At 37.4% G+C, this 25,772-nt stretch overlaps 1 protein-coding gene across 7 annotated transcripts in view; it reads left to right on the forward strand.

Moving 5' to 3' along the window:
- The window catches only part of LOC106878848 (glycogen debranching enzyme), a 123,978-nt gene that overhangs the window by 23,021 nt on the left and 75,185 nt on the right, over positions 1–25,772 (forward strand). For all 7 annotated transcript variants that reach the window (XM_052970632.2, XM_052970628.2, XM_052970626.2 and 4 more), the window contains 4 exons: positions 2,038–2,157; positions 17,009–17,231; positions 19,264–19,819; positions 21,090–21,198. In XM_052970632.2, coding sequence (XP_052826592.2) covers positions 2,038–2,157; positions 17,009–17,231; positions 19,264–19,819; positions 21,090–21,198 — 1,008 coding nt within the window. The remainder of the gene's footprint in view (positions 1–2,037; positions 2,158–17,008; positions 17,232–19,263; positions 19,820–21,089; positions 21,199–25,772) is intronic.

Genomic DNA, 25,772 nt, shown 5'->3' on the forward strand with positions numbered 1-25,772 from the left:
GAAGGCCAGTGAATTTGCCTTTGTGGCTATCTAATTTATTTCTATTGTTAGGTTTATTTTTAGTATGTGTCTTATCAGTGTTAGCTGGGTTAATATTGTTTGATTTTTGTCGGCCCGGCGTCAAGGGGTTGAGGCTTATAACAGGGTTTATTTTAGTTTGTTGGGTTTCGTTGTTAATAATATTCTTATCTTTGTGTGGCTTAATATTGATCATGTTATGGTTGTTATTGTATTTCCGCTTCGTTGTGTTATTAGTCTTATTAATGCTAATATCATTATTGGTATTGGTGTTTACGCTGTTGTTGGTATTTTTGGTGTTATGTGGGTTGGCTTTGGGATCCTTTGTATTACTATTATTTTTATTATGTTTAATTGTGTCCTTCTTATTGTTGGTGTGGTTTGCAGTAGGGTTTGGTGTATTATCATTGTACGTGTTAATATCATTTAGATTCCCTTTATTTCGGTCATTTGTATGGTTATTGGGGTCTAGGTTTTTAATTTTATGGTTGAATCCTGCTTTATGTAGTGTGACATTATAGATTTCCTTGTGCTTATTAAAAATATCCTGGTTAGAGGAGAGGCGTGATATTCTATTGCTTATACTATGCTATATATATATATATATATATATATATATATATATATATATATATATACCAATCATCGTTTAACATATGCTTTCCATGCTGGCATGGGTGGGACGGTTTGACAGGAGCTGGCCAGGTTGCACCAGACTTTTGTGATTCTTTGTCAGAATTTTTACTGTTGGATGCCCTTCCTAACACCAACCACTCAGCAGAGTGGATTTAGTGCTTTTTATGTGGCACAAGCACAGGCAAGGTCAGTTTTGGCAAGGTTTTTTACAGCTGGTTGCCCTTCCAAATGCCAACTACTTTACAGTGTGGACTGGATGCTTTTTAAGTGGCATCTGCACTGACAGAGAAAAGGGGGCAGAGGTGATCTTGTGTCAGATGATGAAAGGTTATAGTGAAACAGAGAGACAGAAACAGGTGTGTTCCTGTAGAGGAGGTACACGGTTACCTAACTGGAGAGAGAGAGAGAGAGATCAGGAATGAGGACAGAAACAGGTGTGCTGCCGCAAAGGGGAAGCATAGTTACCCAAAGGAGATACACGGTTACTCAACCTGAGGGAAGTGCAGGAGAAGGAGAGAGAGAGTGAGAGACATCAGGATAGAGATGGTAGCAAAGTGCCGAACATACAAGGGACAGGGATCAGAATATAAATGGGATGATCAAGTAAAGGCAGAGAGAGAAACAGATGGTGGCAAGAGCCAGGGCATAACCCTTGAGGTTCAAAAGTCATAATATAAGTGGCAGGATATTGCCAAAGAAGCATGATTAGAGAGTGAGGAGGGGAAGTGAGTGGTGAAAACCTGGGTATATAGAGTGAGGGAGGGGGCTACCAAATAGCAATGATACAGAGAAACAGCCGTGAGGAAAGAATTGGGGAGTGAGAGGTAGGCATAGTGCATGAAGGAGGAAATGTAATGAAGAGAAGATATGTATATTGTGTGTGTGTATATATATATATATATATATGTGTGTGTGTGTGTGTGTGTGTATATATACACACACATGTTAGAAGTAAATAGACACCCCATACAACATCGTTTTCTGTTTATTCTAACTTGTAATGGTTTATGTATAATTTCAGATTTAAATAAATTTTAATGATTATAAGGGTGTCTATTTACTTCTTTCATGTGTGTGTGTGTGTGTGTGTATGTATATATATATATATATATATATATATATATATATATATATATATATGTTTACTATCTTGTACTAAAATAAAGAAATTGATATCAGTTGTTAGTAAACAAAGTGATGGCTGTAATGAAGACGAGGATGCTAAACTAACTACTTGGATATATCACAGCCATCTGTTGAAATATCCTCAGGTTTACTGTTCTTCATTAGTCTAAGTGTGATAAATTAAATACCTGAAATATATTATGATTAAGTCAATTGATTGTACTCAGGACTGATAATTATCCTCCTTTCTTTTTTTAGGTCATTGCAATCATCTGGTTCACCTTGAACATAAAACCATGAAGAAGCATTTGCAGATACGGACTTTGATGATCCATAAGGGAGAAAATATGGAGACTACCCTATTCCGTCTGGAGAAAGGTAAGTTGAACAGTTTTGATTATGTTTGAACATGACTGGAAGTATTCATAGAAAGTTCTGGCTGTTCAGTTAAATATTTATATATATAATATAGAAGGGATTTTAATCCAAGCTGTGTTTTCATGAAGCACATCTATTCCAGTAATCAAGTGTATGTACATATATGTTTTATTTTAAAAGAGAAAATCAGACATATAATTCAAGATTCCTGGTGAATTATATTTGCTGCATAAGTATGTAATAAATGCAGACTGAAATATGTAGTACCATTTTAACCCTTTAGCATTCAGATTATTCTGTCAAATGTAATGCTTATTTATTCACACTGCTTTGAGTTAACCATGTATTATCTCGTGGTTTTGGTGTTTCAATGATGTAATTGTTTACTTTTAGAATAACATTGTAGGGTAGATGTGAAAGGCTGGATCTGGCCAGTTTGAGGATAAAACAGGTAGAATATGTGGTGTTATGGGCTGTGACGAGCTATGTGTTGAGGTGGAGAGGGGTGAGGCAAACAGAGGTGAAGCCAGACCGGAAGAGCCAAACCAGAAGGGTCAGATCGGAAGTCGGCGACACGCGGTCGAAGGCTAGCATGTGGGGGCAGTGAGAAAACAGCGACGTTACGAGAAAGACGTGTTCTGGTTAGGAGCGATCGTGTACCCCGCTGCGGTCGGCAAGGTAAGGTCCAACGCTTCATTCTGTCCTTTTGCTTCTTGTTGTCTTCTTCCTCCATCGCACCACAAGCTATTTCGGCCCATAAGAACAAAAAAAAAAAAAAATTATGAGTGTAGTCAGGATTGCTAGTGACATAATTAAGCCGTTTTGCGGCGACTCGGACGTAGTCGCATGGCTAAAGAAGATGAAGCTAGTCGCGAAGCTCCAGGGAATATGCGACTTGGCAAGTTTTCTACCGCTCTACTTAGATGGTCTGGCGTTGGCACTATTTTTAGAGATGGAAGAGAGGGACCAAGTTAGCGCGGAGAAGATAGAAATCCGCTTGATGGAGGCCTTCGCAGAAGGGATGTTCGAGGCGTACGCTCGCCTGGGGAGAGCAAGGTGGACCGGCGAACAGGTTGACGTGTTTGCCAACGAACTTAGGAGGTTGGCTAGACTGGCGGGGTACGAGGGAGAATCGCTGGATCAAATGGTAAAGTTGGCGTTTGTGACTGGGTTTCCTGACCACCTGTCGGTCGAATTGCAGAAACTGCCGGACGTGAGTACCACGCCCATGGCGGATATAATATCGAGAGCTCGTATGTTAGTTTCCTGTCGTAGGTCGTCACCGCTGGTAGCAGCGGAGAGGGGTCGAACAAGAAACGTGCGCGTCCGTTCAAAGGTCAGTGTTTCCGGTGTCAGGGCCCGCACATGGTGCGAGACTGTAAGTTACCTAAGCCTGAGGTCATCTGCTACCGTTGTCGTGAAATGGGGCATATAGCCACCGAATGTCTGCAGGGAAACGGTCTAAGGGAGACTACTGCGCCAGCGGTCTCCCTTTCAGATCATTAACGGCGCAAATTTTTCTACCTGTTGTTGATGTGCTAGTGGATGGGAAGATGTCGCGTGCCCTTGTGGACACGGGCTGTACAACGACCCTGATGACTCCGGGAGTGGTAGAGACGTGGAGTGGAGAAAGCAGTGTGAGGGCAGTCGACGGAAGAGAGGTACGCTGTGAAGGCATTACTGACGTGCAGATTGAGGTGCAGGGAGCAAAGCTAACGCTGCAAGCAATTGTAGTTGGCCGCTTGGTGGATGAGATTGACGTGGTGTTGGGGATGGACGCCATCAACCGTCTTGGTGGCGTTAGGATTGCAGGAGATGAGGTCACGTTCGGAAGCGTGGGGGCATCGTGCGCCGTGAGTCGGGACCGCCAGGGAGAGCAGAGCCCCGTCGACGACAGCGCCGCTTACACCATCGAAGACAAAGATTTTAAGGTGGCGTTTGATGGTCGGAGGTGGACGATAGAGTGGCGATGGAAGGACGAGCCCCCACTGCTAAAGAACAGGGTGAGCTGCTACCAGCATATGTTGGAAGGTCACGCCGGCGTCGAGTTCGACGAGGAGGTAGAGAGATGAATCAAGGAAGGAGTCCTTGTCCCGTGGAAAGAGGAGGTGGTGAGTGGAGTGCTGCCTCTGATGGCGGTGGTGCAGCCGACGAAAGGAAAAGTCAGACCGGTGCTGGACTTTAGGGAGCTGAACGACCATATATCGTGCCACACGGGAGGCGAGGCAACGGACATTTGCGGTGAGACGTTATGTGTGTGGAGACAGTCGACCAAGGCAGCGACGATCGTCGACTTGAAGTCGGCATATTTGCAGCTCCGTGTGAGTGACAAGCTGTGGCGATACCAGCTGGTGCGGTACAAGGGCCGGACGTACTGTTTAACCAGGCTGGGTTTCGGGCTGAATTCCGCTCCGAAAATTATGGCGATGGTGCTCAAATCCGTTCTAGGGAAAGAGGAGAGGATAAGGAAGGCCACCAGTTCCTACATCGACGACATTTTGGTTGACGAGACTGTAGTGCCAGCCACCGAGGTAGTGAGACACCTGGAGAGGTTCGGGCTGATTGCGAAGCCGCCTGAGTCAATGGTGGGGGGAGCTGCGCTGGGGCTGAAGCTACAAAAAGACAGATCGGGCGAGCTGGTGTTCCGGAGAGGAAACGAGATCCCTGAACTGGGCACCAGCGTGAGTAGGCGGGAACTGTTCTCGGTGTGCGGGAAGCTGGTGGGACATTACCCGGTTGCAGGATAGCTTCGGACAGCATGTAGCTTCATCAAGAGACGAGCCGAAGGAGCAAAGTGGAATGACAGAGTTGGGGAGAAAACGACCGACATGATGCAGGAAGTCTTGGTCAGAGTGAGAGCAGAGGATCCAGTGAGGGGCAGTTGGTATGTTCCCAAATCAACGAGTGGGATCGTTTGGTTTGACGCCAGTAGCATCGCAATAGGGGTCATCTTGGAAATGGGAGGCACCGTGGTGGAAGATGCAGCCTGACTCAGGAAGATGGATGACTGCAACCATATCAACGTGGCGGAGTTGGATGCCGTGCTGAAGGGGGTGAACCTGGATTTGAAGTGGGGGCTGTGCACCATCGAGATTAGAACCGATTCGGCCACTGTGCTTGGTTGGGTGACGACAGTCCTCACCGATGAGCGGAGGGTGCGAACCAAAGGGGCTGCGGAGATGCTGGTAAAGCGCCGATTGGGAATATTGCGGGAGCTAACTGCTGAGTTCGATCTGGAGCTGAGCGTAATCTTTGTGCCTTCCGAAAAGAACAGGGCAGACGTCCTAACCAGGGTAAAGCGAGCTTCGTTGCAGGTGCCAGAGGATGCGGAGCGGGCTGTGGCTGCAGTATGCTGTCTGAGTGACTCGGAGTTGAGGAGACTGCATACCATGCATCACATGGGAGTGGACAGGACGTTGTTCCTCGCCAGGAAAGTTGACTCCGAGGTAACGAGGCGGAGCGTGCAGAGAGTGGTTAGCAGCTGTGACAGGTGCCAGTCTATTGACCCTGCTCCAGGCGTACATGAGGCGGGAAGTATTCCAGCGGCCCACAACTGGAAACGACTGGCAGTGGACGTAACACACTACCGGCAGGGGACGTACCTCTCAATGGTTGACTGCGGACCGGGGCGGATGGCCATATGGAGGGAGATGAAGACGGGGACTGCAGAGGAAATCGCAGGAGTGTTAAATGGGATATTCCTGGAACGAGGCCCCGTGGATGAGCTGCTGCTGGATAATGGCACTGCATTTTGCTCGGAGGCGCTGAAAGAAATGCTTGGCAGGTGGCAGGTCAGCCGCTTCTTCAGGGCGGCATACCGGCCAAGTGGAAATGGAGTGGTGGAAAGGCATCATCGTACCATCAAGACCATGGCAGAGAGGGGTTGCATTTCGCCAATCGAGGCCGTATTTTTGTACAATATGTCGCCCAGGTCAGGACAGGCTGAGGAGTCGGTGCCACACAGGGCAATATTCAGGTACGAGTGGAGGAACCCGTGTATTGCATCAATGTGACTCCGGGGAGAAGAAGAGCACGCCTTCGTGCAGATTGGGGAAGAAGTTTGGGTAAAACCCCCAAATGCATGGTGCACATCACAATGGGGGAAAGGAACTATAACCTCCATCAATTCGAAGAACAACGTCTCAGTCGATGGTATGCTACGCCATGTTTTGGATGTGCGGAAGATTGTCAGTGCTTCAGAGGATGGAACCAGCTGCAGTGGGCAGGATGATGAAGGCAGCGCGCCAGGAACTCAGGCCAGTCCCAGGATCGCACAGCGACCACAGAGGGAGCGGTACGCTCCTCCCTGGTTGGCTGATTATGAAACCAATTAAGGTAGTTCGGGAACGAGGAGTGAGTGGGAGAGCCGGTTGAATGATCTATAGATCAGGGGGGCGTGTGATGTTATGGGCTGTGACGAGCTATGTGTTGAGGTGGAGAGGGGTGAGGCAAACAGAGGTGAAGCCAGACCGGAAGGGCCAAACCGGAACGGCCAAACCGGAAGGGTCAGGTCGGAAGTCGGCGACACGCGATCGAAGGCTAGCACGTGGGAGCAGTGAGAAAACAGCGACGTTACGAGAAAGACGTGTTCTGGTTAGGAGCGATCGTGTACCCCGCTGCGGTCGGCAAGGTAAGGTCCAACGCTTCATTCTGTCCTTTTGCTGCTTGTTGTCTTCTTCCTCCATCGCACCACAGAATATTTGGGCCAGATATAGCTGGTTTGAATACTAAAGGGTTAATTCTGTGTTACATGTGTTACACATGTTTCATCACAAGATAGGAAATACATTTTATGGCTATAAATATTTAATATTAATATTAAGAGCAGTATAAGTGGAATGCATTCATAATAGAAATAAACATACATGTAAAAACATGTGGGAGATCTCCCACTGATAAATCTCCAAGCATATTCAAAATAATATGGTTGAACACTTGAAAGTCCTTTTATATATAGTCTGTCGGATTTACCAGAGTACACTGAGATGTGATAGGAGTCAATAACAAAGTACCAGTCTAGCATAGGGGTTGATGTATTCGCCTATGCCCCTCTCCTCCAAAATTCCAGGCCTTGTGCCTATAGTAGAATAGATTATTTTATTTTTATTATTTGAAAATTTAATAAAAATAACGCAACACTCTTACTTTACTCAGAAACTTTTACTTTATGTTTTATCCAAAATATTTTACAAATAAATATATTTACAAGTAACATGAATAAAGTAAACAGCCTACATTACTATTATAGTGTATGTGTGGACACTCACATACATACTTACATAAACACACATATACACACAAACTCACACATATTTTCCACCTTAATATTTTTCTTTATCCCTTACTCCCCCTCTACCCCTTTGTTTTTAAAATAAAAAAGTTAATTATACTTAAATCCAATTTTTTGCCCTACTTATATTTCTTTTCATGACATATTACATCACAATTTTTATGATACAAATTTTTGTTGCATGGGACCAAAACTATGAAATTCTTCATGCTTTCTTCTATCATTAAAGCTAAGATAAATATACTTTGCTTATAAAGTAAAAAAATTATTTAGATCTAAATTTGATTGGTGGTGTTACTTACTCTCCTATAACACTGCTACAAATTTTGATGTAAACTTTTTTCTACTGGATCAAATCTCAATTTTTTTAATGCTAAAATGTAGCTAGGGACCAGTCTTCTTCAAAAATGTTAAGTTTTTAATTTGGTTAAGAACTGAATTAGTGACAAGCTCTGAAAGATGCATGTGAGTAAATTGTGGCCTTAAAAATATTATTCAGCTAAAGGTTCATAAGAGAAAGTAGGAGTTGAAAGGATTTGTATTAGAGAGAGGAAATTAGATTTTATTAGGGGGAAAAATGTTTACTTGTGTAGTTTTATGGATTTTATTGGTTATTAGGAATTATTTTGAGTGAAAAAATGACGCAGTGACCTAACAAATTGTATTTAGAATATTAATTGCGATTCTTTAATCCAAGAAATTTGGAATTGTGTAAATGTATGAATTTTAAACATACACACACACAGAGAAAATCTGCCGCCTGACTGGCCTTCATGCCGGTGGCACGTAAAAGCACCCACTACATTCTCAGAGTGGTTGGTGTTAGGAAGGGCATCCAGCTGTAGAAACTGCCAAATCAGATTGGAGCCTGGTGTTGCCATCTGGTTTCACCAGTCCTCAGTCAAATCGTCCAACCCATGCTAGCATGGAAAACGGACGTTAAACGATGATGATGATGATGATGACGATGATTATATATATATATATATATATATATATGTATGTATGTATGTATAAACACACACACACACACACACACTCATATATAAAGAAGCAGGAAAGGAGATGTATATGTGTATATATATATATATATATATATATATATATACTAGCAGTATAACCCAACCTTGTCCGGGTGTGACTTATTATGCCATCTACGATAAGTCTTGCTCGCTGAAAATCAACTAAAAAAGAAAGCCTTACAATGGAAAAACCCTTATGATGTAAATATGTTCATAATTCAAAAGACGATGAAATTAATAGGGAAAGTCTGAAGGCTGTTTTGCGTAAAATTATTAAGCATACGTAAATTTCATCCATGTAATTGGCTATAGAAATGCTTGTGCAAAACAACTTTTTGCGCTGCCCTGATTATACATAGCAGGGTAATCCCTTTTCACAGGAGCTAGGATGGCAATTTGTGATGAAGCAATTGCTGGCGATCTGTTGCTAAACAGTTTTGCCAGAATTCTATCAGATTGGGCAGAAGGTGTTGATGCACCATTTTGCATTATGTTCAAAGTAGCTACTGGAATGTGGTGAATTGCTGCAGTCTGTGGCTGTCATTTTAAACTGGTTGCTGTTTTCCCCCAGCAAACTCTCTTCTTTGGAGGCATAATCTATGTATATATTAAACAGAACAACAAAAGTTATAATAGATGGCAGGGTCGGTACTTTTCACATATCTGTAATTTTTCAGATTAACACCCGCACGATTACCCAACCCTAATCCTAAACCTAATCCTAACACTAACCCTAAACCCTAACCCTAACCCTAAAAAACGTAACCGTAACATTAATCCTAAACCCTAACCCTGACCCTAAAACCCTAACCCTGACACTCTAGTGAAAATTGTGGTAAATTTACAAAACATTGACAAACATGAGTTATATTTTACTGAATGATTGTGTACTTGCACATGTATGCTTTTGAGAGAGCGAGAAAGGAAGAGGTAGAGAGGGGGAGAGAAAGGAAGAGGTAGAGAGGGGGAGAGCAAGGAATAGGGGTAGTTAAAAGTTTTCTTTTCACTGCCTATTACTTCATTAGAAATCTAAGGATGCACATAAGCACATAATAGAGAAAAATGAAACAAATATGGATGACTTGCTCCGAAACACCACCGAGTGGGGAACACTTCTCAAAAATAACCTGCAGTTGTTTCCTTCAAAATTCCTACATGCTTGAAATGTACATACATCAAGGTACATTTGTACAAAATTTCATGAAAAAATATTCATTTTCCTGGAAGTTAAGAGGAATTTAAGTGGAATTTCTGAATATTGTACCCCACCCCCTTCCAAAACACTTTCACCGAAAATTTTTGTATATTTGGAATCTACATAATAAATAATATATGCATAGAAAATTTCATTAAAAAATATTCATTTTTATGAAAGTTATGACCTTCCAAAGTTGGGGGATACAACTCTGTAGTTATGCCATCAATGTTTTGTAAATATACCACGATGTGAATGATTGTGTTTACTTGCACGTGTATACGTTTGAGAGAGCGAGAGAGGAAGAGGGGGAGAAATGAATAGAGATTGAGAGCAATGTGTATGTTGTTGTCACAGGTCATGTATGTGTGGTTGTGTGTGTTTTTACGTATCTATGTTATGAAAAATAGGTAAAGAATACTGAGATGAAAGTTTAATCTATGACGTTGTATGTATCACTTTCTCTCTCTCTCCCTCTCCCTCTTTTACTCTTACTCTCTATATTTTTATGTTGAGCGCGTGTGTAAGAATAGCGTTCCAGGTAGAAGGGATGAAATATAAAAGTTGCTAGAAACAACAGCCAAATCTCCCTTAAATCACACAAAGTAAACGGAATTTTAAAAATCTAATTACTGCACTGGAAAGTTCAAATCGAGAAAATTCCATTGATGTAAAAATTTTTACGAGAAAGTGGAAAATGTGGATTTCTATAAACTTTCAAAAAGGCTTCACACAGACACACAACTTCAGCTTTAGATGGCCCTGCTCAGTATGTAGAAAAGGAGTAGGTAGTAACTCTATAAGATGTACCCGGTGCAAGCTATGGACACATAAGAGGTGCAGCAACATCAAAGGCAGGTTAACTAGCAAGTTAGTTTTTGTTTGTGGCAGATGTTCAGGTGCAATAAAAACTGCAAACAAACAGGAAACAACTTCTATCTCATTCCAGGGTGAAAAACTAGAGGTAGTCGATAGCTTCCGCTATCTGGGCGACCAAGTTAGTAGTGGGGGTGGGTGCGCTGAAAGTGTAGCTGCTAGAATAAGAATAGCCTGGGCAAAGTTTAGAGAGCTCTTACCCCTGCTGGCGACAAAGGGACTCTCACTCAGAGTAAAAGGCAGACTGTATGACGCATGCGTACGAACAACCATGCTACATGGCAGTGAAACATGGGCTGTAACTGCTGAGGACATACGTAAGCTCGCAAGGAATGAAGCCAGTATGCTCCGTTGGATGTGTAATGTCAATGTGAATACCCGTCAGAGTGTAAGTATCTTGAGAGAAAAGCTGAACATTAGAAGCATCAGTTGTGGCGTGCAAGAGAGACGATTGCGCTGGTATGGACATGTGGTGAGAATGGAGGAGGATAGCTGCGTGAAAAAGTGCCACACCCTAACAGTTGAGGGAACCCGTGGAAGAGGTAGGCCCAGGAAGACCTGGGCTGAGGTGGTGAGGCAAGACCTTCGTACATTGGGCCTCACCGAGGCGATGACTACGGACCGAGACCTTTGGAAATGGGCTGTGCGTGAGAAGACCCGGCAAGCCAAGTAAGATCGTTGCCAGTGCCCCTGGACTGGTTCTTGTGCGGGTGGCACATGAGATGCACCATTTTGAGCGTGGCCGTTGCCAGTACCGCCTGACTGGCTCCTGTAGGATTTTCGAGCGAGATCGTTGCCAGTGCCCCTGGACTGGCTTGTGCGGGTGGCACATAAAAGACACCATTTCGAGCGTGGCCGTTTTCGTGCGGGTGACACGTAAAAGCACCCACTACACTCTCTGAGTGGTTGGCGTTAGGAAGGGCATCCAGCTGTAGAAACTCTGCCAAATCAGACTGGAGCCTGGTGTTGCCATCCGGTTTCACCAGTCCTCAGTCAAATCGTCCAACCCATGCTAGCATGGAAAGCGGACGTTAAACGATGATGATGATGATGATGATATATATCTTCCTTTCTACTTCTTTGTATTCATTTGTGTGTGTGCATGTGCACATGTGTGGATGTGGGTGTTATACTAACAAACATTATTTCTAGAGAATATGTCTTATAGCATATATATTTAGTTCTTGAGCAAGGTAGTTTATTCAGCTTTCTTTATAGTTAAGTGAGAGCTAACATATTTAATGTAGTGAAGCTCTTCAAAATCTTCAGATCAATTAAAATTTCTATCATAAAGGTAAAGAAAAATCATTAATATTAATGGCAACTGTTGTCCAAACAATGCGTTGGAAACAACTTCAAAGCCTAAATTAATTAATCAAATGGGGCTTGCAGTGAAGAGTAGTCTGATTTTAGGTAAGTTTAGAGACAACTCCCGACATGTTTCAGCCTTATTAAATCACTTCAATGATATATAATGTTACTCATACATAACAGAACTTATAGTAACTGAGAATGTAAAAATTTTAAATAAGAATAAACATTAATTAGACAGTTTGAAATAAAGAAAATTTCTCTGGATGCCTACAGCATGAAAATCATTTTTAATGGGAGGGGGCAATAGTTCATTTGAAGAGGCTCACCCTCACCAATGTTTTTTTATTAAAATTACACTTGTAACGAAAAAAAAAATTTATAAGCCATAATGATAATTCTTGGGAGTGACAATTCTGAAATTCAAATTAAGTAAAAGTTGAAGCTAGGAATGTGAAGAGAAAAGAGGTAGGTTTGTGGTGCGTATGGGAGACAACTCCAGAGTATTGTCTTGATTTTAAAAATTAAAAATACAAAATAAGAAATAAAATTTATTAGAAGTGTACTAAGTAGCATTGAATGAAGTATAGGTGTGTGCAATAATATTTAACATGTTCATGGACACTTGAACATGGAAAGATACTGCTGAAATTGTCTTCATAGCCTAGTGGTATGTTTTTTTGCACATATTCTTTTATTCATTTCAGTCATTTGACTGTGGCCATGCTGGAGCACCGCCTTTAGTCGAACAAATCGACCCCAGGACTTATTGTTTGTAAGCTTAGTACTTATTCTATCATTCTCTTTTGCCAAACTGCTAAGTTACAGGAACATAAACACATCAGCATCGGTTGTCAAGCGATGTTGGGGTGGGGACAAACATAGACACAAACATATGTGTGTGTGTATATATATATATATATATATATATATATATATATACATACAATGGGCTTCTTTCAGTTTCCGTCTACCAAATCCAAGGCTTTGGTTGGCCCGAGGCTATAGGAGAAGACACTTGCCCAAGCCATATTGTTCTGGGTTCACTCTTGCACCTATCCACACAGTCACTCCTGCGCCTATTTTTTCTCTCAAGACAATTTCTGCAACATATGTCTTGCTGAGCCTGAGTGCACACAGACATATCAAATATTATTGTACACACCCATTAAAGAAAACTATTTCTAGTTTGGTTGTTAATAAAGTTATTCAGTACTGTAAAATATATTAATTTTTTTAAAATTTTAGATTTAATGTTTATTGTTAGTTTTGTGTATGAACTTGTGCACAAAGTATTATTGTAAAAGTTTAAGTAAGCAATCATCTGGGGTCTAGAAGTGGATTAATCCATTTTACATTGATTTCTATGGGAAAAATAGTTTCAGTTTATGAACATCTCAGTGATGAATGGCCTTCAGGAATGAATTAAATTCATGAACTGAACTGAGGTTCCTCTGTATGTCAACATATTGCATATTAACAATTATTATTATATATTTATTGTGTAATTATTAATATCCAAGGTATTAATATATCAGCATATAACTGATGATTGGACTGTCTGTCCAGTCATCAGTTCTTACATAGAGAAGCAAATAGAAAATGTATATATAAAAAGGACAAACATATATTTTTTTTATTAGTAAGCATCTGTTGGCCTACACTATTTCAACTGTGTATAGTTTTAGTTAGATGCAGCTCCTGATGTAAACTAATCACAGAGAGTTATAAAGACATTCGTCATTCAGTAAATGTGATGTTTGCACTTAGTTGTAATCACTGACTTTGCTCTGCTTTCTCACAATCTTTCTTAGGATCTTTATGGCAACAATAATAATAAACACATGCACTGGTTCAATATCACATCATTACTGTTAGTCAATAGGTTAATTATATTATCAACTTGTTTGCCTAATATGCTAGTTAAACAATCAATTAGTTGTTTTGTTTTTCAAGCTCCCATCAATGACATCCCCTCACATTTTCAGGTCTATTGTGGGGTGGAAAGTATTAATGAGGAACATGAAGGAAGTAAGTTTCTCATAAGACTGGTGATATCGATATAATCATGTATCAAAGGTAAAGCCGTTATGTAGGGTGAGGTAGAAAGAGGTTTTTAGGATAGAGTCATTGAGTAGGAAGAGAGTTTTAAGTCCTAGTGTAATATTTGTATGTGTATGTCATCATCATTTAACATCCATTTTCCATACTGGCATGGGTGTGACTACTGATATATATATATATATATATATATATATATATATATATATATATATATATATATATATATTGTTGTTGTTGGCACTCCGTCGCTTACGACGTTGAGGATTCCAGTTGATCCGATCAACGGAACAGCCTGCTCGTGAAATTAACGTGCAAGTGGCTGAGCACTCCACAGACACATGTACCCTTAACGTAGTTCTCGGGGATATTCAGCGTGACACAGTGTGACAAAGCTGACCCTTTAAATTACAGGCACAACAGAAACAGGAAGAAAGAGTGAGAGAAAGTTGTGGTGAAAGAGTACAGCAGGGTTTGCCACCATCCCCTGCCGGAGCCTCGTGGGGCTTTAGGTGTTTTCGCTCAATAAACACTCACAACGCCTGTTCTGGGAATCGAAACCGCGATCCTATGACCGCGAGTCTGCTGCCCTAACGATTGGGCCATTGCGCCTCCATACACATATATACACACACACATATATATATATATATATATATATATATATATATATATATATGTGCGTAAAAATAAATACAAAAAAAGGGTTTTGTATGATCGTACACTAGCAGCTAAGCCCGGTTTCACCCTGTCGGTTTGGATGATGTGGCTATAAAACCTGCTCTGTGTAAGCATTCAACTTGTTTGGGCACGCTTATGTTAAAAGTCAATTTTAGAATGACTTTTTTCTGTCAAAATGCTAAAAATAATTGACCCCACCCAAAAAAAAATCAACCAAGATACAACCAAATCAAAAAATAAACCCAAATACTGAGCAATCAAAGATGAACCATCCTACTTCCATTGCACATGCACACACACAAACACACATACACACACATTCACATACCCCATTTTTTTATACACACACATATATTCACATAGAGTTGAAATGCTGTTTGATTTATTTTTTTCAGCATACAATTTTCATCATTCCACTACCAAGTATGACACCACCCCTTCCTTCCTTATTCATCTATCACTCCTTCCTTTCTCATTCATAAATACAAGAGTATTATTATAGTAGATTATCTCGGTAACCATGGGAGGTATGAAAAAAATACAAAGCCCAGCATCACCACCAGATCATTCTACACATCTGTGTAATTTTTCGTGCAATTTCACCCAGCCGTTTGACCGTGAATCCCAAGACAAGAAAGAATCGCCCACGTCAAATTTATATGTATATATATGTGTGTGTGTGTGTGTGTGTGTGTGTGTGTGTGTGTGTGTGTGTGTGTGTGCTACGTTAATCAATTATAAATTCATAAATTGGTCAGATTCTGTTTATCACAGATGACAAGTTTAAGCTTCAATGATCAATTGTTTTTATTTTTGCAACTGAACTCTTATTGATGTTCACATGGTACCATAACTATTATTAGACTAGTGGCATCTGATATGCTATAATATTAAACAAGATCAATACTTTTCTGCTCTGTAGCTGTAACTGCAACATGTCATTGCTTTTAATTTAACTATGAGGATAATTCAAGGGATGCATGCTGAACAGCAAGAACCCAAACATTCTTAACATCTGGCTGATTTGAATGTGAATATGAATATGAAAACAAAAGCAATCAAATATTTGTGCTTGAATCTGCCAGAACACATTAAGAATGAATAGATACATTATTGTTTATGAAAGAGATGACTAAGCACCAAGATATCTGGCACATTGCTGTACTCAAGAAGACCTGTCTGCTACAACAAAATTGATAGAAGTGCTGGTACCACATAAAACGCACTCAGTACACCCTGTGGGGTGGTTGGTGTTAGGAAGGGCATTCAGTCATAGAAACCATTCCAGAACAGACAATGGAGCCTGGTGTGGCCCCTGGCCAGTCAAAGCATCCAACGCATGCCTGCATGGAAAACGGACATTAGTTGATGATGATGATGATGATGATTCTTGTTGTTTTGCATGTACCCATTAAATTATCATCTGTTTGGCAGACATCAGAGTACGTTAGCAAATAATTTGTTTTGCTGATTCCTATAAACAAGTGTTTGTGCTCTTGTGAGATTCATCTGTCTGGCAGGATAACTTCAACTGAAGAGACTCTCACTGAGCTCAAGACACTACAGTGTCTTGAAGTCCTCTTACACTGATGAATTGCATGTGTGATGAACACATATCATCTAAAGAGAGGTGTTCTCTGTTGATGGAAAACAACTGTGATCAGATTTCACATTTGAATCTGCTTGACCACATTATAAGAATGAGCATGTTATTAATTATGAGTCTTTTTTTTAGAAAGTGTCTGTGATGTTGAGCAGAAAATCAGAAATGATGTGGTGCAAAGAATAAGTTGTTAGGTTTTTGGATAAAGAATCTTCATTTCAAAATACATCAGTTATTGATATTATGGCTGACACTTCTCTGTAGAAATAGCAACCAAATCTCCCTTGAATCAGATCCTGATGTCTTTAAAAAAAGACAGACATGTTGAAGAATGCAATCCTAAACATACAAAGAGATAGTATGGTCACAGTTGGAATGCCTTTTAGCATAAGTCTTCTCAATCAACATCAGCCCTAAATATCCTCCAGATGAGTAAAATTTAATGACATCACAGACTAAATGAATATTGATTTCAAATTTTGGCACTGGGCCCACAATTTTAGAGAAGGGGGTAAGTCAGTTACATCAACTCCAGTATTCAACTGGTACTTATTTTATCAACCCTGAAGGGATGAAAGGTAAAGTCAGCCTTGGCCAAATTTGAACTCAGGATGTGGAGATGGAGAAAATGCTGGTGTGCTAACAATTCTGCCAGCTTGCCACCTTGACAATGAATTTTGAAGTTTAATGATGTAAAGAATTAATTCTTTACTCAAAAACAAATGAATGAATGAATGAAGAGAGTAGGAGCCAAAAAATATTGGTGTGGTGGTTTTACCATTATCTTATTACCTTTTTTTTTCGTCTTACAGACTGGATTCTTCGTTTTGTGCTCGGGCCAACATTACAAGCCGATACGGTTAGAATTTTTACTAACCACCCAGAAAATGATAAACAAGCTTTTAAACGAGACCAGTACCATGAGCTGCAGTGGGAGAGCCCGTGTAGCACCAAAAGTGATCGCCATGATGCTTATGTTGATGTTCACATTGTGTTACCTGGCTCTTTCAATTATTACTTCACAATTGACAACAGGTGAGTTTAAGTGTCTGTTCAGTTTTATTTATACTTGATGTTCAATGAACTCATATTTTCAATGGTAAATGCATAGTAAAACAATACATGCATGTGTGAGTGTACTTATATATATATATATATATATATATATATATATATATATATATATATATATATATATATATATATATATATATATAAAACATAGTAAAACAATATATGTGTATGAGTAAATATATATATACATAGGGGTTGAACAAAATAATGGAAACACCTTAAAATTTCAAACAAATTTATTTTAATATGGGGTAGGACCGCCTTTAGCAGTAATTACAGCTTGAATTCTATGAGGTATGGAATTGTACAAAGTTTGAATTGTTTTCAAAGGAATTTTTGTCCATTCTTCAGCTGAAACAATCTCGAGTTCCTGTTGTGATGATGGTGGAGGATATCGACTCCTTACTTGTTTTTCTAAAATGCACCATAAATGTTCAATAATATTGAGATCTGGGGACTGTGATGGCCAAATAAGATGTTCGACTTCACTAGAATGTTTCTCGTGCCATTCAGTAACAATTTTAGCTGTGTGAATTGGTGTATTATCATCCTGAAAGATTGCGTTTCCCCCCCAAAACAGTTCCACAACCATAGGATGAATTTGATCAGATAAAATGCTTAAATGGTCTTGACTATTAATTCTGCCATGAAGAGAAACCATTGGGCTGGCAGATTTCCAAGATATAACCCCACCAGATCATCACAGATCCTCCTCCATGTTTAACAGTTGGAAGAAGGCAGTCTGTGTCAAATGCTTCTTTTGGCTGTCTCCACATGTATACTTGGCCAGTGGTCGGAAATAAGGTAAAGGATGACTCGTCTGAGAAAATAACATACTTCCACTGCTCTTGGGACCAATTCTGTAGGTTTTTACTCCACTCTAAACACTTTGCAATGTTTGTTTTTGAAAGTAGTGGTTTTTTGATTGCAGTCCTCCCCAGAAATCCAGCTTTATGCAGCTCCCAGTGAACAGTTTTTGTGGAAACTGGGTTCACGAAGTGGTCATTAAGCTCTGCAGTAATTTTGGGAGCTGTACTTTTGTGATCCTTTCTAACAATTCACGTAAGAGTCTGACAGTCCCTATCTGAAAGTTTTGGTTTTCTTCTGGAGTTTTGTTTTGACGAGGTTTTTCCCTTTTTCTCAAAGGCTGTCATTACTTTTGAGACAGTGCTTCTTGATACAAAACATTTTGGCTGTTTTTGTTATGGTAGTGCCTGCCATATGAGCACCAACAATTTGACCTCTTTGAAAGTCATATAGTTCTGTCATTTTAGTGAATTTTAACCCCCTTTTTCTGATGATATCTGAAAAGAAACAGCAATTTTAGCAAATCATATTAAGCAACACTAATAATAAATCAAAAAAACATAAAAATAAACAGGCTTTTGATGGTTTTATAGATATTTCAGAATTATGATGCCATGATGCTAGGTGTTTCCATTATTTTGTCCAACCCCTGTATATACATACACACACACACATATATAATAATAATCATCATCATTATCATAACTTTAGTATTCACTTTTCCATGCTTGCTTGCACAGGAGAGACAGAATTCATTGAAGCAAATTTTTATACATCTGGGTGCCCTTTCTGTTACCAACCCTCACCTGTTTTCTAGCAAGGTAAGTTAATATTTCACCATGGCCACACATATTTTCATGAGAGACTGGAAATAAACAACATTGCTTGCATGATGATGATACTCATTTACAACCATCATGTGATGTCATGACAAGGATGAACACAAACCGACATACACACAGGTGACAGTTGGTGACAGGAAGGAAATCTGGCCATAGAAAATTTGTTTCAACTAATTCCGCCTAACCCATGCAAACATCAAAAGTAGACATTAAAACGATGATGATAATAATGGTGACAAAAGAAAAAAGAATTGATTATTTATTATGATAACTGTTGTTTTAATTATTGGTGGTGAGTGACATCATTTAATATTAATAATTCTTGTGTTTTCATTTATTTTTAGTGACAGCATCCTCAATGCCAATGGTAAAGGATATTTCCTAGTTGATCCAGTTCTACTTGTGGGAACTGATGAAGAATTAACCATGGACTGTTTACAATGTCAGACTGTCTTGGCTAAATCGTTGGGACCGTTTGCTGAATGGAAGTCTCGTTTGGAAGTTGCTAAACAAACTGGTTACAACATGATTCATTTCACACCTCTGCAAGAGCTTGGTGTTTCCAATTCCTCATATTCTATTAGGAATCAGCTGAAAGTCAATCCAATCTTCAGCGAAGGTATTGAAATAACATTTGATGAAGTGGAGAGTTTTACTCGCTGGTTGAATAAAGAATGGAAGATACTTACTGCAAGTGATCTGGTGTTCAACCACACTTCTAAGTGCAGTTCCTGGCTGCGAGAGCATCCTGAGTGTGCATACAACTTGCAGAATTCTCCCCACTTGAAGCCTGCTTTTATTGTTGACAGGATCTTCCATTATTTCTCTTTGGAAGTCTGTAGTGGACAATGGACGAATAAAGGTGTTCCTCCTGAAGTTAATACTGAACATCACCTAAATGTGAGAATTCTTCTGTCTTTTATTCTTCTGCATCTTATCAAGCCGTACAATATTAAACTCTTAAGTTATCATTCACATATTTGATGTAAGGAGCTTAATAAAACTAATTAGCGATAATTATGAAATGAGGAAAAAGTTATGTTCTTAATGACTAATATTGTTTTCATTATTTTGAGAAATATGATAAGTAACTCCAGACATGTTTCAGTATTATTCTTACTTCATCAGTGATACATCACATTTGCCATTCATATTTACCCAGGCCAGATTTTCCATGGCCAGATTAGTCAATGAAAGAATCATTAAATGTACAACACTTTCATTATTTGGCATGTAAAATAGAATTGTTTAGACAAAAAATACTCACATTCACCATTCTTGATAGACGTTTCAACAACAATTGCACTGTGTCTACTGGTACAAACCATGATGTTAACAAAAAACAAATGGTAAAACTGTAGCTACATGAAGACACCATTACCACCTGTCTAACTTCAGTAGTGCCATACAAATAGCCCTGTAAAATATGTGAGGTTTTACTGTTGTACTCTGTATAGGAGCTTTTTTTCTGTTGGTAATCCTTCACATTTTTGGGAATCCTTTTGCATCTTCAGCTGGTATCTGAGAGTCATAAGCATTTTACCCTTTTGTCTGTACACTTCACCAGAGTGGGACACTGAAGACTAGATTAGCCTTTATCTATAGAAGGGTACCCCCAGCACTACCTTGTTAGCCACAACCACTCTGACTTAGACTTTGTTGCCATGGTTATCTCTGCTGTGGTCTTTCTTCAGTTGTTTAGATTTCCAAACTGATTTCTTGCAATAGAGAGTGCTGGATCTTTCTAAGGAAACCACAGCAGCCAATTTCAAAGGGTTATGAGTTTGATGCCTTCCTTTGACAAGAGCATCATCAGTCGAATCCTGGTGTGTCAAATCTGTCCTACCATGCAAGTGATCTGGTGTTCAACCACACTTCTAAGTGCAGTTCATGGCTGCGAGAGCATCCTGAGTGTGCATACAACTTGATGTACTAAAGTGAAAAGAAGAACTATGTCTGGTGAGAGCAAGCTTATTGCCACCTCTTCCATAATACTGTACTGAAACCTTAAATGAGGAGATGAAACTTGTATAATGGTAGCATCAAATGTTAAGTTTTCATCAAAAATGTTAATTAAAGCATCAAAATTACCTTGAGTAACCATTCACTTTACATTTAATGTCTGAAGTGCCTGTATTTCTGATTTACTTATCTTTTGTTTTATGTGCAGGCAATTAAACACGCTTTGCATACAGAGGTGTTCCCCAAATATCGAGTCTATGAGTTTTTCCTCTGTGATGTAGATGAGGCACTTAATAAATTCAAACAACAAGTGAAGGGTAAGTTTATCTCTTCCTGTTATTTCTGTAGTTTTTTTTTTTGTTTATATATTACATGCCACATACCATCACCCAATCACCCATTCTGTGCAACCACCATCATCACCATCACAATATATACACACGTACATACATACATACATACATACTTATATATATATATATATATATATGGGAGAATATACAAAAAATAACAACAGACGAGGACAGGTGGTGTAAATAACAAAAGTATATATTAGTATGACGCTCGGGAATACGGAAAGTCTTTGACGTTTTGAGCTACGCTCTTCAACAGAAAGAATACGGAGACAAGGAGAAAAACACGGAGAAAAAAATTGAATAGTGTTCAGTCAACGGTCAATCATAATAATATATATATATATATATATATATTGGTGTGTGTGTATATCTATATATATATACTTTATTGTTAAAGCTGCAAAAACATCACAAAAATGTCACAAAAAACTGCTACTCAGAGTTTCACGTTCCCGTTCATCGGGCAGTTGTGATCCATTTTGGAGTACATTATTAGTACATAAAATAGACTTATTGTGTCTTGAGTGTAATTTTTATCACACTCCCTTTTTTATGAATTGATTATAAATATATACCATATGTTTTTTTTAGATTTACCCTTTAGGAAAAACAACAATATTTTCAACATAGACTAAATATATCGAGGAAATAATCATTTAAAAAAAACTTTTCTTCAATATGTAATATACCTCAATTCCACATTATTATATTTTATGACAATCACATAAGTGGTTCCCTTTTGATACATCTTTACTTGAGTTTGTAAAAAATTTATCTAACTGTTTTTAGATAATTGATCCGACATATAATACCTATATTGTCTTGATTATTGACTTTTATGTAATACATAAATAAAAAACTATATAAACTATTAATCAATCTCACATGCTAGTAATAACTTTATGATAGTTGAAATGACAGATGATAGTTAAGAAATTTTTGAATATGAATTTGAAATAACATATAGCTCCTTATTTGGTATTTCTGAACATGTATACACATACATCTTGACCAGAATTTTCTGTAGAGAGGTTTTTAAATAGATATATTTTGGATTTAATAGCGAGGAAGTCAAAAATTAAATATTAGATATTTAAGCAGCCAAGTCCTTTAATGTTTTTAGTCTTGATTCTAATAATTGAGAGAGGAAGAATGAATATAGAAATACCTAAATAATAATGATAATTAAGAAAAAATTCTATGTACATTTTAAAAGTCTTTTTGTTTATTTTTACTTTCCTTTAAATCTAACCTACTGAAGAGTATAAATTCAACCTTTATGATGTTTTCTTTGTGGAAATCTTGGTCGCTTTATCTAAAACAATTGTTTGGGAATATGAAATAAAAGGATAATCCATTTTAACATCCAATCTGCTTCATTTCATTTATTTAATGAAATTCATTGAACTTTGTTTAATAAATTAAGTCCTATATTGATTATTTCTTTACATACTTTCATACCTATGCGATTTAAAAATTTTTAAATAATGTATGAAGAAAAGACATTAGAAATCTATGGAAAAAATTCCTATAAAAGGACGAGGATAAATTCATCCAGATAAACATATAATATATATTAATAATAAAATTATTAATAAAGAATCTGATTTTTAAGGAAAATGGAGAAGATTGAAATGGATACACCACTTAAAGACATACCAATACCCATTCATTGGGAGTACATCAAGGACATTAAATTCCATGAATTAACAAAGAGGATGAGATGGAAGGCATTACTACATGTTAAGGAACAAAATATGGAAGAAAATATTAACGAAACTCACAATGAAGAACTTGACAAAATTAGGAGAAACTTTAAATCAAGAAAAGTCCCCCCAACAAACAGAAAACTAGAAAATTTTGGGATCTTTTTTAAAACGGGGGCCACATTTTTCATTAACGAAACACTTTGAAACTTGGAACACTGGTAGAATGTGTCATATAAAACATCTTTTTCTCTTAGTCTTCTTAAAAATAAAAGAAATCCCTAACTTATTCCATGTTAAAGTTGTCGTATTTCTGTAATTTCAACCAATCACTGACGTCCATTCAGCCGATATACATTAAGTGCCGACTACATAAACAAACGATTCTGAAACAATTCTATCGGTGATAGGGTTAGGGTTAGGGTAAAACAGCAAATTTAAAAAGAAAAAAGCAAAACGAAGCTATGGAAATTAAATACGCTTTACATCGCTTAATCAGCCAAAGGGAGTAAATGTAAACAACTGAATACTTGTCAGTGATTGGTTGAAATTATCGAAATAAGACAATTTTTTACATGAAATAAATTCGAATACAAAAATATTTTTCTGTTCTATAACACAAAATAGATAAGTATACGAAGTTTGAAAGTCTTTCCGTACCAAAATCACTACGTAAAACATTAATGAAAAATGTGGCCCCCGTTTTAAAAAAGATCCAAATTTTGAAGATGATTTATGGAAATTAGTAAAGAATATTAAGTTTATGAAAAATCCCTTCAAGAACAAACACTTAAGAAAATTAAAGAATAAAGTAAATGAACTTAAAAGAATGAAAGGAATAATAGTGCAAGCGGATAAAACTGAAAATTTGTATAATGTAAACGTGAATCTATACCATGAACTATTACATAAGGAAATATTAAAAAAATACAAAATAGTAAATAAAAGTGTTCTCAGATCTATTAATCTTGAAGCTAAGAAAATAATGAATGAATACAACATTGGTGACATAACCTTTAAGACCAAGAATAAATCCTAAAGTTAGACTGATATGTCCATGTAAATCAGACCTAAGAAAACTTAGCAAAATAATTATAGATAAATATACTAATTCTCTAAAAAGTAAAATTAAACTTAGCCTATGGTCGAGAATGCAGGATGCAATTGATTGGTTTAGTATGATTCAAGACAAGAATAAATGTAAATTTATACAAACAGACATTAACAATTATTACCAATTTATTAACCCTATTGCATTGAATAAGGCACTCATATTTGCAAAGAATAGAACAAACTTGTCCACAAAAGAAATTAAAATCATATCTGCAGCAAGAAAAACAGTTATCTTCCACAATGGTAAATATTGGGCAAGAAAAGACACACCTGATTGTTTTGATATAGGTGCACATGACTCAGCCCAGGTAACCAATTTAGTCAAAATCTATCTTCTACATAAATTTAAGGGAGAATTTCCTGAAATAGTAGGAGGACTCTACCACGAAGGCACTCTATCCTTAATAAGGAACACTACTAATAGAAAAATGGAAAATTACAAAAAAGAGACAACATATATTTTTCAAGAACCACAGTCTATCAATTTCAATTGAAAAAGAAAATAATTCAGTAAACTTTGTTGACCGTATTCACCAACCCTATCAAAAACCTAACGCTAACATTAGATATACAGGTATTCACCAACCCTATCAAAAAAAGGTATTTACCAACCCTATCAAAAACCTGACACTAAAATTAGATATATAAATGCAAATATAAATGCATCCACATAATATTATTGAAAACCTTAGTATGGATATTGAGAGAATAATTAATTATCTATCTTTAAATGAAGAAGTATTTGATAAGCATAAAGATATAAAGAAGGCAGGATATAATTATGAAATAAACGCAATAATAATTTCAATATCAAAGAAAATTAAAATGAAAATAAGAATAAAAATAATGATAAAACTAGAGATATAGACACCAACAAAAACATAGTAAATCCTTACAAAGTTGGAATGAAAATACCCCAAACAATAATAATAATAATTATAAATATAAGAAATATGTTAAAGAAGATAATTTCAATAATGAAATTAAACCAATGGATGGAGAATATAATGCCAAAAATAAAAATGAAAATATGAATAATAATAATAATAATAATAATAATTATTATTATTATTATTATTATAATAACAGAAATGACAATAAACACAAAAATAATACTTGGGTACACAACAATTATTACAACCTTCGAATAAAGAATAAGAATAATAATAAGATAACAAAATAAGAAAATATAAATCATCTGAGTACAATTATTAATAATAATAATAATAATGATAATGATAATTATAATAAAAACATAGTAAGGAAGAAACTAATACCTTGTGTGAGAAAAAAACAATATTGTGACAAAAAATGAAAATATGAATAAGGTAGACTGAGATAAAACCATATGGATCATAATTCCTTTCGCTAAATTAGTATATTTATCTATAATTATTTTGCTAAGTTTTCTTAGGTCTGATTTACATGGACATATCAGTCTAACTTTAGGATTTATTCTTGGTCTTAAAGGTTATGTCACCAATGTTGTATTCATTCATTATTTTCTTACCTTCAAGATTAATAGATCTGAGAACACTTTTATTTACTATTTTTTAAACTATAGACAAAACAATTAAAGACAAATTTTATTAAATCTGTTAGAATGATTATAAATTAAAACTTTAAAAACACTGGATATGGAAAAATATTTAATGACAAACATATAAGATTTGTAATTTTCTGTTTCTCTCAACCTTTTTATGTTAATCTCTTCTT

This window comes from Octopus bimaculoides, chromosome 9 (genome assembly GCF_046866305.1).
Source record: "Octopus bimaculoides isolate indiv1 chromosome 9, ASM4686630v1, whole genome shotgun sequence".
Classification (NCBI taxonomy): Eukaryota; Metazoa; Mollusca; class Cephalopoda; order Octopoda; family Octopodidae; genus Octopus; species Octopus bimaculoides.